This window comes from Stigmatopora argus, chromosome 5, assembly GCF_051989625.1.
Source record: "Stigmatopora argus isolate UIUO_Sarg chromosome 5, RoL_Sarg_1.0, whole genome shotgun sequence".
NCBI classification, from domain to species: Eukaryota; Metazoa; Chordata; class Actinopteri; order Syngnathiformes; family Syngnathidae; genus Stigmatopora; species Stigmatopora argus.
In genome coordinates this window covers 15,028,075-15,042,500 of record NC_135391.1, presented here as the reverse complement: position 1 = coordinate 15,042,500, position 14,426 = coordinate 15,028,075, and the positions used below count along the sequence as shown (strand labels likewise).

Here is a 14,426-nt window from a genome sequence, read left to right as displayed (position 1 = left end):
TAACTTATTACTCCCTATTTGACATTGATTAAAACAGGTTTGCTCATTGATGCCAAAACTATGTTCATCTACGATTTTACTTTGAAATACTAATAACATATGAAAATGTTTACTTCCAATTTTAATTGCCTTAATTGCTTGGTTTACTGTTTTGAGAAAGACATTTACTCAATCAGGGAGGGCCAGCTGTGAATGTTCATCTTTCAATGCCCTCCCACTCAAAATAGATTTGTCGATTGAGTCTGTCGAAACACAACTTTGATAAAAGGTACATTCATTGGTTTTTTTCTGAAATTCAAAGTGATTTTTGTTCATTAAATATAAAACTGTCCTCCAGCAAAGACAGAAGAATTTTGATCTGAAATGTGAGCAAATCATTTACCTCCACATTAAGAACCTACTCAAAAAAGTGGAGGAGAGAAGTACTCTCAGTGGTAAGGAAATAAATGAGCATGTAGGATTTGCCTCCCGATGGAGAAGCACATATTAATCAAAGGTGGTAAGAGAAGAAGCTTCTTTATGAGCAGCTAGAGACATATTTCTGCTATTTAACTGCTATTTCTGCCTCAATTACATGCATCAAGGCTAGCATTCTATTTCTGGTTAGTTTCATTCAGTAGTGTTGCAATCACTTTTTACAAGTGGTCAAAGTGTTTGCATTTACTGATTCATACTTAGCCAATGCAGAATTCATTTTATGCGTTTTATGTGAACTCCATATAAAAGAGAATGAATGACCTTCATTGCAAGCCATAAAATTATAAAACGACTTATTTCATATAATTTCCCATCATTTTTTATAACGGTTGATATACAGTACATAAATTACACATAGTCTAGCATTCAAACAAAGTAAATCATGGGTTATCTGTTTTTTTATATCTTATTTTAATGATATCATGCCATTACCTAAACAATCACAATGCGTTCTGAATTGAATCCAACATTTGACTGCCGTACCACCATATATGGCATCAGCAAGGAGGCCTTTCCAGGCTAAAATGTCATTGTTTAAGTAAGTGATAGGATTGCTCCAAACAGTATCTGGATCAGAGGTTAATTACGCCGTTTGCATTCATGACAAAAACTGAGCCGGGAGTTCAAACTCACTATGTGTGAAGGTCATAAAAAAACTGAAATGTCTATTTTGTGGCCTCCATCATTTTTTTAAATATTTTACTTTGGGCAGATATATGCTTTCACCGTCCTGATATATAACAAATTCAAGCTTTATTTTTGCTCATTTGAGAAACTTGTCTTCTTTTTTTCATAATGGTAAGCCAGAGAAACACTGTGATACCAGGCACCAGATCCAGATATTAAGTAGGGCAAACCACTATGAATTTACCTTATGTACGTATTTTCCTGATGCTATATTGTTTTACTTACTATAACAATGCCATCTATATTCCAATCGTTAATTATTTAGAGGTATTGTTCTATAATGACTTGTGTAAAACTGGAAGACAGATTTCTTCTCGTCACATTTTGGCAGTAGGACCAGGCTCCATTGACGTCATTGTGGCCCAGTAGGAAGGTCACCACTGACCATATCACTGTAGACCTGAAGGTGTAATTCAGTTCCCTCGACACAGCACAGCCAATTTACGCTCTTAGTTCCCGACACATAGCAATATTCATCGCCCTCATTATTGTCCAGTGGAGAGAGTTTTTGGAGAATAATGGGAGCTGAGTCAAAGAAAGAGACATTCCAGTGAACTGATGAGAGCTGTTACAGTCAGACGAGAAACCCTGGGACTCACATGAAGGTGTTTGCAGCTGGTCCATGTGTTTTCCCTCAAGTTATAACCTTGACCAAACCATTGTTTCCAGGCAAAGATCGTCTATGATTTGTAAACCACTGGGTAGTGAGAGCCAAAATATAGCACATCATCACATACTACTATATACTTATTTAATTAACAATTGCCCCTTAGTATTGATAGCTATCTTCATGCTGCAGATTAAGTCCGATTATTTTTTTTCATGTATTGTGAACCGTACAGGTCAGATTTTTGACTCATTCACCAATGAGTCAAAATCATTTTTGAAATATTAACGGCAACCAGCGAAAATAAATAGGTAATTAAATAAATTTAAAAAATAAAGAACTAGCAAAATATTGGGATTGGGCATTACGTTGGCCTGTCTCCCGCCTGGTACCAGTCGCTGTCTTGGATAAGCGGTTCAGAAAAATAATGAATGACAAGGCATTACGTCTTTGTGGTGTAAACGTGCCATTGTGACTATGAACGGTTGGTTATACCTTTTTATTTAAAGTCAGCTAGGATAGGCTCAATCTCATCAATTAGAAAATATATAGATGTTTAGCTTTATCTCAATTGTTGAAATCTGTTACCTATATTTTGCATTCATTATCATTTGGGTGTAGAATAGAAGACTGTTAAGTGACAGCCCATTTGGTAGGTAAAAATATGAACACCATTCTAATAGAAAAAATCTCCCTGACTTGGTTATTTTACTGATCAGTGGGTGAGTGTCTTTCTTCTGATCTGAATAGATTGTAGCGCTGTCTGTCATGCTGTCACTTTCAGCCTGTCGCTATTTTATCATTCACTGCTTTTACTACATTCCTTGAGGCAATTATCCGCCCACATCTGATTGTGCTGTCGTGGTCCTGATCTCCTTGGGGGCTTATGACTGCTCATAAAATGACAATAAATGGTACTCAGAAGACCCGGTCGTCACCCAGCTTCTCTTTGTTGTGTGTTGGGCTCCAGGCTATTTTTGTGGCTTGCCCATCACCTCCATATTTGAACCTGGCAATAAAAACACATCTGTGTTATCAAGTTAAAGCATAACTGCAATATTGTTCAGTGCTTTGGTGTAAAAATTCTTTCACCCCACGATTGTGCACTTTTTTTTCATTTTCCTTCGCCATACCTATGGTGAAAGCCTATAGAAAATCAATACTGCACACTATCGTAAAAATACAGTTTGTGTCTTGTATGTGTACTACTTGAAAATGGAACCTTTGGTGTAGGTTTTGTCCCGAACAGAGGGTTACAAGTATGATTTTTCAGTTTGCTTTGTAATTTTGATCCTCCGTTCATCCATATTATTTATTTAAATGCTCATATTTGTTATGACCTTGTGTCCAGGTGCCTTAACAATCTGCGAGGAGGGAATAAATTAATTCAAATCATTTGAGTGACGGTGGTTGTGGTTGCTCCAATTAGATCGACTGAAATGCCAAGTATAAATTACTCCGGAGAGAAATACATGATTTGGCCGTTATTCTATTTTTGTTGTTGTACTAAACGTAATTATACATCGCTTTGGCACTTGCAGTGGTATGCATTAGTTTGGTCGAACTACCTAATTTGCATACCTACTGGAGCTTTCATTCATTTTAATTTAAATGTAAATGTTTTTAATGCTAATCTGTTGTTTTGTTTGTTTTTTTCAGATATTAATGAATGCGAAAGAGAACCATGCAAGAATGGGGGCCTTTGCACAGATCTTGTTGCAAACTACTCCTGTGAATGCCCTGGGGAGTACATGGGGAGGAATTGTCAACACAGTATGTACCAGCTTTATTTACTTCACACAGCAGCAACTAATGCAAGCTCCCACTCAAGTTTCTTTTAAAATGTGTTCACTTTACAAGGTAATGTAATTATATAACTAAAACTGTGAGGGGGAAAAATACATAAAACAATATATGCAAACAGCATGTGTTTTCAAACAGATTTAACCCCCGAGCATAAAATAAATAGAATATGTTCAAACATAACAACACTCAAGACTCACAAGAATTCTTTTTTTGTTTTACTGAAGTGCTAGCCCTTGGCTGTACACAGAATAGAGCGAGCTACAGTCTTATCACAAGTGCTTTCCTCTTTTACAAAATGCTCAGTTGCTCAAAAGGAACTTTGTATGTTTATCATGCTTCTTCTAAAGATTTTGCCTGCTCACTCTAGGAGCAGATTAGGATTAATGTTCCAGTCGACTCGGAGACGTTGAGCTTCGGCTGTATTGTGACTCGCAAATGTATTCATCAGCCTTTCTATCTCACCGGATGTCTACTGTACACAGAAAGCATTCCTAGCCTATTTTGCACATGTTGCTTGTCTGGAGGACAAGATATGATTGTACTGTATATTACTGTGCATTGAGCTTTCATCTATGGGTTACATTTCACTCTTATATCACTGTGCTAGCAAATGCGTGAGAAAAATCTAATATTTTATGTTAATGGTGTTGCAATTAGTACTGTCTTTTTCTAGTGGATACAGAGCAAATGTGCAAAAAATATTTTCCATAGGAAATAATCTGATGTCATAGCGGCCCAGTGGATGAGTGGTTAGCGCGTCGGCCTCATAGTGGGGGACCTGGGTTCAAATCCATGTCGGTCTACCTGTGTGGAGTTTGCATGTTCAGATATGCGTGGGTTTTCTCCAGGTACTCCGGTTTCCTCCCACATTCCAAGGACATGCAAGGTAGGCTGATTGGACACTCTAAATTGCCCCTAGATATGAGCGTGAGTGTGAATGGTTGTCCGTCTCCTCGTGCCCTGCGATTGGCTGGCCACCGGTTCAGGGTGTCCTCCGCCTCTGGCTCGAAGTCAGCTGGGATAGGCTCCAGCACGCCCCACGACTGTAGTTAGGATATAGCAGTTCAGAAAATGAATGAATGAATGAATAATGAACTACTTCCCTGTGACTTATAGACATTCAATCCATTCCAATGATCACTGCCAGTCCCTCCCAGTTCAAATGGATTGAAAGTCTATCACTGTCAGACAAAATGATAGTTTAATGCCCAGATTTCAAGGTTGGTCTCAATATAATCGGAATCACAATTACCAAAGAACATTTCGTTCTTGTTTCATTCATCATCAATTTAAGCTTTTTAGTCAATACAATGAACCATTTTGGACACCCATGAAGAGAATTGCTGGGACCTGATTGTCCTTCACTCAACGGAAATTGCTGGACCTTCAGTTCCTGATAGCTTCAAAAAAGAAGAAAGATGCAATAAAAAGGAGAGCACCCATTGAGGTTTTCACTGGAGTACAAAGTCAGTGGAAGAGATCATAACAAGAAATAAATTGATCGTATATGGACGAGAACTATTTGTATAACCATGCTTGCTGCCACTTTTAAGATATACAATCCAAAAACAGGTGTTTTTCTTCAAGTCTTATGTGCCACATGTTGAATCATCTGCAGGTACCTGCTTCCTGGTAGATAGGTTATTATTATTTAATTAATCTCCCCATCTGCTGTACGCTCATTAGCATTGCATTGCTAATTTATTTAAGCTGTAGGTAGCGCGTGTGTGAGATGGATTCAGCTGTCACAGCATGGTGGTGCTGCCATTAGTGATGGTGGCTGTCATAGGGCTGATGTATGCTCAGGGGCCAGCAGGCCAAGGCTCAGGGGCTGGCTGCCTCTACTGCTCTGATAGACGGCTGGCAGGCAGATCATTAAGAGTGGCCACTCATGTCTGCTAGGTGGAAGGTAAAGACCACGGCTTTACAACAGTGTGTTGTTGCTTCAAGGCTACAATGTCGAAATGGATACAAAAGTGCAGGAACAATATTGAAATAGAAAAAAAAAACTATTGTTATTGTAAACTATTTTATTATTGAATGCATTTTGACTAAAATTTGTTTTCCTCATAACCTTCACTTAAGCCACACTTTAAAGGTCCCCTATCACGTGTGCGCGTGTGTGTAGGAATGGTGTTTTACTGAATTTGATAGATTGGAGCCAAAACCCATAGTCCTTACTCGGGCATACCTAGGGGTATAATTTAGAGAGTTCCACCAGCCTATTCATTCATTCATTTTCTGAACTACTTTATCCTCACAAGGGTCGCAGAGGGTGCTGGACTCTATATTCCAGCTGACTTCGGGCACAAATTGGTGGCCAGACACGAGGTGACAGACAACCATTCACTCTCACACTCATATCAAGGGGCAATTTAGAGTGTCCAACCAACCTCTCATGCATGTTTTTGGAATGTGGGAGGAAACCGGAGCACGCAGAGAAAACCCACACAGGCCCGACGAGAACATGTAAACTGCACACAGAATTGGATTGGATTCGAACACACGACCCCAGAACTGTGTTCTATTCCCTTTTGTAAGCATATTGTATCATCACAGACGGCAACACACAGCACTCATTCATTCAGCTTCCATGCCGCCCATCCTCAAATGGGTTGAGGGGTTGCTGGTGCCTAACCCAACTGTCTTTGGGCAAAAGGCAGACTACACCCAAGACTGGTCGCCAGTCACACTGCCACCGTGTGGAAATGGAACCCAGACTGCCTGCACCAAAGTCAGGCAGAAGAACCACTTCACCATCGGGTGCCAGCACACATATATATTTATCAAGTTTAGTCTAACCGTTTATTAATTAATACGCACACAGTTTTAACAGATGAAAGACAGTGACTGCATACATACATACATTTACATGTATTTACATTTTCTGTCTTTATTTTGGTACGTGTGTGCACTGCAGTCGTATGTAGAGGACTGATGAGAAAATAACTGCACTTTTAATATTACAGTAGTATTCCATCAGCAAGCTGTTGAAGCTTTAGAAAAATCACCATCTTGTGAAGGGGACTTGATTACCAATTTAGTGAAATGAATTTCAAATCGGGCAGCACGATGAACAAGTGTTTGATTTGAAGATCAAGGATTTAATCCTTGGCTCTAGCCTTCCATTGTGGATTTTTCATTTTCTCCCCTCTTCTGTATACACCATACAGCTATTCCCTGGTCTTTTGTCCCTTTTGGTTTCTCCATTCAGTGCTCCTGGACATTTGCAAGAAAGACATTGCTGGCTCTATGTTGCTTTTTAAGCCTATTGCTTTAGCAGCTGGGTCATTTTGCACTCGCATACTTCTGCGGCAAATTCTTTTCAAAGCTCTTAAAGCAAGGTCCCTCATAGTATGCAAACCAGATTTGGATGCTTGTGTGTCAGCTCTGGTAATTAAATGTGACGACACCCTTGTGAAGACTGCACGCTAAGGTTGCTTTTTCTGTGGGTTGACACTAACAACATGGCTGACTTTGGGTACTAATGATGTTGTTGGTAGCATCTTAACCCTAATTTATTGACATTGTCTTTGGTCCTCCATACCATTATGGCCAATATACCAAATTGTTTTAAAAAGCGTTGTCTTGAATAGTTGTTTTTTTCACTCAATTTAAGGATTAGAATACCCAGGATGTCGTTTATAAGGAATTCTATGGATGATTAGCTTTTTAAGATTTATACACTACTTTTATTTCTACATCTCGAAATGAAAATATTAAAACTCTAGTGTAACCAACAATTTAATCAGAGCATCTAAATATGAGTACATTTGTGTCAGACAAAAAGAGCTGTATACAACACATTGGAAGTTCAATAAGATTTGACTGGGATGGCTGGCAGCCTTTCCCATTAGAAACAGATTTGATATGTAGTGCAGTTGTTGGCAGTCAAAGAGTTTATAATCCACTCTGAAATGCACTTTAACACCATGTATGGTTATTAGATCTACGCTCTGCATTATATTGATCCATTGCCCATGGCCGTTTAAGCCAAGGTACGATTCTTAAATTGAGCAAAATAGGGAGGCAAGAAAGCTGCTTTAACCACATGGATCAATATTTTGTTCCGGGAAGCCGTATCTTGCATGCACTTGCATGCTGTAGCATAAAAATACATGTCTATAAAAGCCTGAAATGCTGGTTAATGATGGCGGTGATGCTGACAAGAAAGGATAGACTCATTGTCTGATTACTTGGTGAAACAAAGTCAAACCAAAAATTGCAGTTCTACATGTTGCCTTTTGTTTTGCTAAAATACTAAAATAACAATAAAAAGTAAGCTGGACATTTCTAAATAAATCACTTGTTGTTTCTATCCTACAGAGAGTACATAAACTTGTCTTTAGAATATTCAAAATATTATATTGTGTGACTCCACTACATGTTCCAGTTTTGTACTATCTTCATTATGACAAATGGTCTTCTGTGCATCTTCACTCAGGATGTTCTGGACCATTAGGCATGGAAGGTGGCATAATCTCCAACCAGCAGATAACAGCCTCCTCCACCCACCGGGCTTTATTTGGCTTGCAGAAGTGGTACCCGTACTTTGCGCGCCTTAACAAGAAAGGTCTGGTGAACGCATGGACTGCAGCTGAAAACGACCGTTGGCCGTGGATTCAGGTAAAGAAACATTACTTGGCGGGCCAAGTGCAGAGTCAAGTCAAGTCCAGTAATCAATAAGTCAACAAAAACAAACAGTTTGATTGCTGGTGTTAAAAAAGAAGCATTTATCTAGTTTATCTTTGTGTTTTTTTTAAGTGTAAAACCCAGATTAATAGAGCAATAATTCCCTTATCATTTTTAAATAATAAGATTAGTCTAGTTTTGAGATACTTTGATTGTACCTTCCAAACTTTTGACAGTGACATCAGACCTGACTTGTACTGTCAAGAACAATATGATGCCTGTATTAAAATGGCAGCATTAACTGTCAATCATCGTTCATCCTTCAAAATGTTTCTCGGTAGCTTAACTATACACTGGAGTGCTTCTCGGCCCATCAATAAATATGATCTCATTAAATGAGACAAAACACAATAGTTTTATTCCTTTATTTTGCAGTGAAAGACTGCCATTGTACTACAAAATTAGTTATTAGTAATCAACAATGACACATGTTGATAATATTATTCTTAGGGATCAATGCAGAATGATTGCTCTGAGGCTATTGCATCCGGATTCTTCCAATATATTAATGTTGATATATGTCACAAGTGATACTGATATAAATTGATTTATCCTCAAACAAACTACCCATCTGTTCTTTCAAGTGTCTTCCAGTTCAAGCATGACCATTTACTACTAATTAAATAAATAAATAAAAATCAAGGTATGAATGAACCATTCCGCGTTTGTTGAAAAAAATTGGTTTAACACACCTCACTTAACATTACAGAAAAATACGGACAAATGCTGTTGCCACAATTCATTCATCCATTTTCCGAACCGCTTATCTTTGCAAGGGTCGTGGGGGGGTGATGGAACCTATCCCAGCTGACTACGGGCACCAGGCGGGGGACACCCTGAATCGGTCGCCAGCCCAGCGCAGGGCACAAGGAGACGAACAGGCAATCATGCTCATGCTCACACTCATACCTAGGTTTAGTTTAATAAGCCTACCACACGTTTTTTGGATGTGGGAAGAAACCGGAGTACTCGGAGAAAACCCCTGCAAACCCGGGGATAACATGCAAACTCCACACAGTCAGGACCGACCTGGAATCGAACCCTTGACCCCAGAACTGTAAGGCTCATCACTGGGCCGCCCAATTGCCAGAATATTACTGCTAAAAATAATAATTGTGAAAGAATGTTTAAAAAGCAAACATAGCAAGAGGGAAGGCACAAGTAAAGGTTGACGGGAACAAAACATGAAACATTGAGGCAGTTTGTTTGGCTTTAATGATGTCATGAGGGATGTTTAGCAGGATGCTTTAGGCATTGTGTGTTTCTACATGTGGATTCAGATAATTGGGACTTGAGGACAGTAACATCAGTGGTTTTGGATTTTTCCAGCCTTGCTTTTCTATTTTTACATTATTTGTTTATATTTCTGTAATATGACAGGTAATAGTTGCAAAAGACAACCTTGCCTGAAAAGAGATCAGATTATTACGGCTAGTAGAACGTCTTTTTCTGGTGCAGTCAGTTTCTTTGGGAGCTAGTCGGTAGAGCTTTTTCTGCTGAACCTCAACAAATGAATAACAAACACAACAGACTTTGAATAATACATCACAGCATGGCCTATAGGCTTGCATGCATTGTATTTGTTTATGTTGGTTCATGCACTTGTTTCTCTACAACTACAAGTGACTTCTCCTAAAAGTAGCTCACACATAAAAATGCATTTGAACACTCTAGGGAAATATACTGCGAGTCTGACCAATATCAGCAAAATGCGGGCCCACTGTTGGAACCGGTAATGAAAAAGTCTAAATCACCTGTGAAATTTCATGCATAATTGAAAAAGTTAAGTCATTTGGCTGCATTGCAGGTGCTCTACATCAAGCGCCTGCGCCGTCAATGCCATTGAAAGATAAGCATTCACAACTAGTCCTCCTAGTTTGAATGAATTGAACAGCTGCCGTTGTCAATGGTAGGGAATTTATATAACCATAGATAGTTATAAATTTGTGGTTATGTACATAATTATTTATATTTATTTCACGAATTTAGTGGTACCTCTACTCATGAATGCTTCTACCTACGAAACATTCAATTTACGAAAATCCTCGATAGGAACCATTTTCTCCCACGAAAAACAAGAGTAGGAATTCAAAGTTAGTGTCCACAAGAAGAAAATTCCGCACTACTACTTGAATGGTGACCTGACAGGCTCTAAGCCTAATGACTGATGGAATTATTTTAAGACAGCGACGATATGAGAAACAAAAATACAGGCCTTTTAGGTTAATTGTTCCTCACTGTGAGGACTTTCCTTAAAACTAGGTCATGGCATGCGAGTTTTTAGACCATCGTCTCAGCAAGATGCTTCCAATGATTCCTTACGGAAACAAATATATACATCATGATTAGTGTCAGAGACTTAGAGGTGTGTTTCTGAGTACTCATTAAAAATGTGAAGGATCACCCTAATTACCTTGGCAGTGGCCTTTTAGTAAGAGAGCTTCTAATTAGTGAAAGAAGAATATCTCTCTGTGGAGGGGACTAGAGAAGAGAAATGCTCTGAATGGGAGAGAGTGTGTCACTGCAGCTTTGCAACTTAAAGTAGTGTCCTTGTACATAATTAACTCTGTAGGTTGTTTTAAGTTTGTAGGAAGGAATAGTGTATTATTGAATCTTGGCTGCAAGGCTAACCCTAAAACTGCAAGAATTCAACACAAGAAATAAATACCTGCCATAGAGCTGTTATGGTGTTAAATATAATTACTGAATATGATTGTGGGTTTTTTTGTGCCAGCAGTCTACAAAAGATATGGTAAATTGGGTGCGGAAGGGAAGATTGATTAAATGTTCTGATCACAGAAAATATGGATGGCCCTGATGAGAAATTCACTGAGCTGAATTGATTCCCATGACTGCCATTTGCACGCTAAACATGCATGCTAGTCCCTGTGAAGGCTGTCATTTCTGACATTTGCATGATTTTCTTTTTTTACCTGTCGTTTTCACAGATCAACCTGCAGAGGCAAATGAGAGTCACGGGCCTAATTACGCAAGGTGCCAAGCGAATTGGCAGCCCAGAGTATGTCAAGTCATACAAGGTGGCTTACAGTGAGGATGGAAAGACATGGAGAACTTACAAAGTCAAGGGCAAAGATGAAGACATGGTGAGAAACACATACAGTACGCACAAAACACTGGCATAGACATCCCCTTATAGTATCACCTGTGTAAGAGGCTGTCCACTCAGTCAAGGGCAGGGCAGAGGACAAGCTGAGATGGCTCTTTAATTAGCTTGCCCACACACTGCTATCTTGCCCTTAACTCCTTCACTTTTATGATTCCTATATAGAATTTTTTTTTATACTATTTGGGGATGAACAGACTCCAAATAGGTCACAAAGCACTCTGTCATTGCTGACAGTACACAACCCCTGTCCTCCATCAGGCCATGCTCTGGAAAACTCTGACCTCCAAGTTTTCAAATGAAAACTTCTGTGATAAAAGTCTGGACTATGTCTCTCTTGGCAATGTTGTTGGGGCAGTTTTGGAATATTCTTAACACTATGTTATCTTGAAAAAAAATATGTAGAGGGAACTGTGAAAGAAAGATGAAGAAGTGAAAAGTCTGTACAGTTAGTTATAATATGATCTTTCTTAAGCAAATGTCTTCATTCCAAGTGAATTTCCATTCAATGCAAGTCATCAAAACAAGGCCATGACAAAAAATATTCTCAATTACTGTGCGCCTTCAGGGTTCAGTCTGACAACATACACTTTATTGTAGGTGTGTTGAAAGGAAATATTATAATACACTATCAGATATGTTGCTGTATATTCCTAGTGAATGTGATGCCTGACTATAGTATGGGCCATTTTACGGTTCATGAATCCGTCGATAAGGGAGTGTTGTCATATCGCGGACCAGTTAGTTGGAACAATTCAAAATGAATAGTTATACAATTGGAGCACTAATTTAAAACAAATCACTGTTCTTATGAATTACCGGCTCAAATAGTGCGGGAAATTGTCTATTTTCACTGTACTTGAAGCTCATTGACCTTGAAGATGAGCAATTTCTTGTGTGGTGAATAGACACAGGAGACTTGGTGCCGGATAGACTGCAACATTATGGTTATACTAATCTGTTCCAGCACCCTGTTCACCTCTTTATGCTATTTGTTATTTCACTCCCTGCAATAGATTTTTAGAGGAAACATCGATAACAACGCTCCCTCAGCCAACTCCTTTACCCCACCTGTGGAAGCCCAGTTTGTGCGTATTTATCCCCAGGTGTGCAGAAGGCATTGTACTCTCCGAATGGAACTGCTTGGATGTGAGGTAACAGGTGAGCTAATTGAGCACATAATCAGAAATTTATTGAGTTTTGACTTTGCAGACGGGCGGCCCGGTGGGTGAGTGGTTAGCACGTCGGCCTCACAGTATGGGACCTGGGTTCAGGTCGGTCCACTTGTGTGTAGTTTGCATGTTCTCCCCGGGCCAAAGACATGCATGGTAGGCTGATTGGACACTCTAAATTGCCCCTAGGTATGAGTGTGAGCGTGAATGGTTGTTTGTCTCCTTGTGCCCTGTGATTGGCTGGCCACCAATTCAGAGTGTCTCCCGCCTCTGGCCTGAAGTCAGCTGGGATAGGCTCCAGCACCCCTTGCGATCGTACTGAGGATGAGATGAGAGATGAGATTTTGCAGACTGAATAATAATCCAAAGTTTCAGTAGATGCAGTGAATAAATTATGTAAAACAATCAAATATAGATCACACCAGACTGTAAGTTACATTTTAGGAGGAACATTTTCATTCGTATTTCATTCGCCAATACATAGTCACTAACTTACTCAGCTTACTCAAAGAGTTAAGTATTAATACCTCATTGTCATTGAAGACATTGTTGTATTGGAGTAGCTGTGTGCTGGTTTACAAATTGCTTCAAAATGTGTCATATATAGAAAAGTCCACAAATGTTTCTGTTTTTCGGTGTTTCATGAGTTGATATTGCAAATGCACTTACTACCTTACAGTTTACAAGTTGGCGTCCATATTCCCTTCAAAGTATATTTGCGCCATCATTTCTCTAGTTAGATCTCATATCTTCCTTCTCAGGGTCTCGAGACAATTGAAGACTTTCCAAATTGCTGTAGCGATTTTTGTAGTTTAAAAAAAAATCAAATCAAATAACTCCAAATTGATTATCCTTTCTGATCGTCATTATACTAGTTTGATTAATATCTTAAAATTATACACGTACAGTGGTACCTCGTCATACGACCGCTCGTCATACAAAATTCTCGTCTTACGGCGGAAATTTCGATCGAATAATTCGCCCGTCATGCGATCAAAATTTCGTGATGCGACCAAGCCAGGTCTTTTTTGCATATCTTTCGTGTATAACAATATTTACGAGCACGGAACGATTAATTCAGACGAGTTTCTCCTAAGACCAGGAAACGCACAACGCGCATGCGCGGGCAAAAAGAGGGCTTTCTGGGTAATGAAGTATACTCGTGCACACAACACCCATAGTTAATGGCAACCTTTCTCAGAATAAAACTTCATTACCCACAATCAATACGTGGATAAGCTCAACTATTGTATTTCCTGTTATTCTTTCTAAGGAAAGAATCTCCCGCGATCGTTCTTTAAAGACTATTTCTCGTTGGCAAGTGGTCGTGCGTTATCCTATTGTGAGGACATTTGTCTGCATCATTTTGGGAATATTTTGAAGGCAATACAACACCAAACAGTCCATCGATAGCGAACGTGAGGGTGGAGGCGTGGCAAACCGCCAACCCGGAAAACGAAGGTAACAAAAGATTACGACAAAATTAGAATTCAGTTTTGTGTAAAGTTACATTAAACGTATGTTTGAGTGTCTGTATATATCAATCCAAGTTTCTTTAAAATTGTTTGTTCCGTTTACGAGTGCGTTCGACATGGAAAAATACATACCCCCCCCCCCCCCCCCCCACGCCCCAAACGTCTCTGTCTCCCGTCGGCGAAATCTGCTCAATTTTAGTTAGATTAAACACATTTTATTACTGTTAAACCACTAGTTATGTGTTACTTTGTTAATAGATGGCGAATTAGAAGAAATATATATTTTTTTCCAATCCAATATCCTGTTTTTGGTGTTTTTTCAGAGGGCTGGAACGAATTAATTTGTTTTCCATTCATTTCAATGGAAAACGTCCACTTGAGTTACG

The 14,426-nt window shown here is 39.2% G+C and overlaps 1 protein-coding gene across 1 annotated transcript in view; it reads left to right on the top strand.

The window, feature by feature from the left end:
- edil3a (EGF-like repeats and discoidin I-like domains 3a) overlaps window positions 1–14,426 on the top strand; it is a 68,422-nt gene that overhangs the window by 32,224 nt on the left and 21,772 nt on the right. Inside the window, exons 3-6 of the mRNA XM_077601401.1 lie at window positions 3,431–3,544; window positions 8,022–8,203; window positions 11,218–11,373; window positions 12,410–12,554. Coding sequence (XP_077457527.1) covers window positions 3,431–3,544; window positions 8,022–8,203; window positions 11,218–11,373; window positions 12,410–12,554 — 597 coding nt within the window. The remainder of the gene's footprint in view (window positions 1–3,430; window positions 3,545–8,021; window positions 8,204–11,217; window positions 11,374–12,409; window positions 12,555–14,426) is intronic.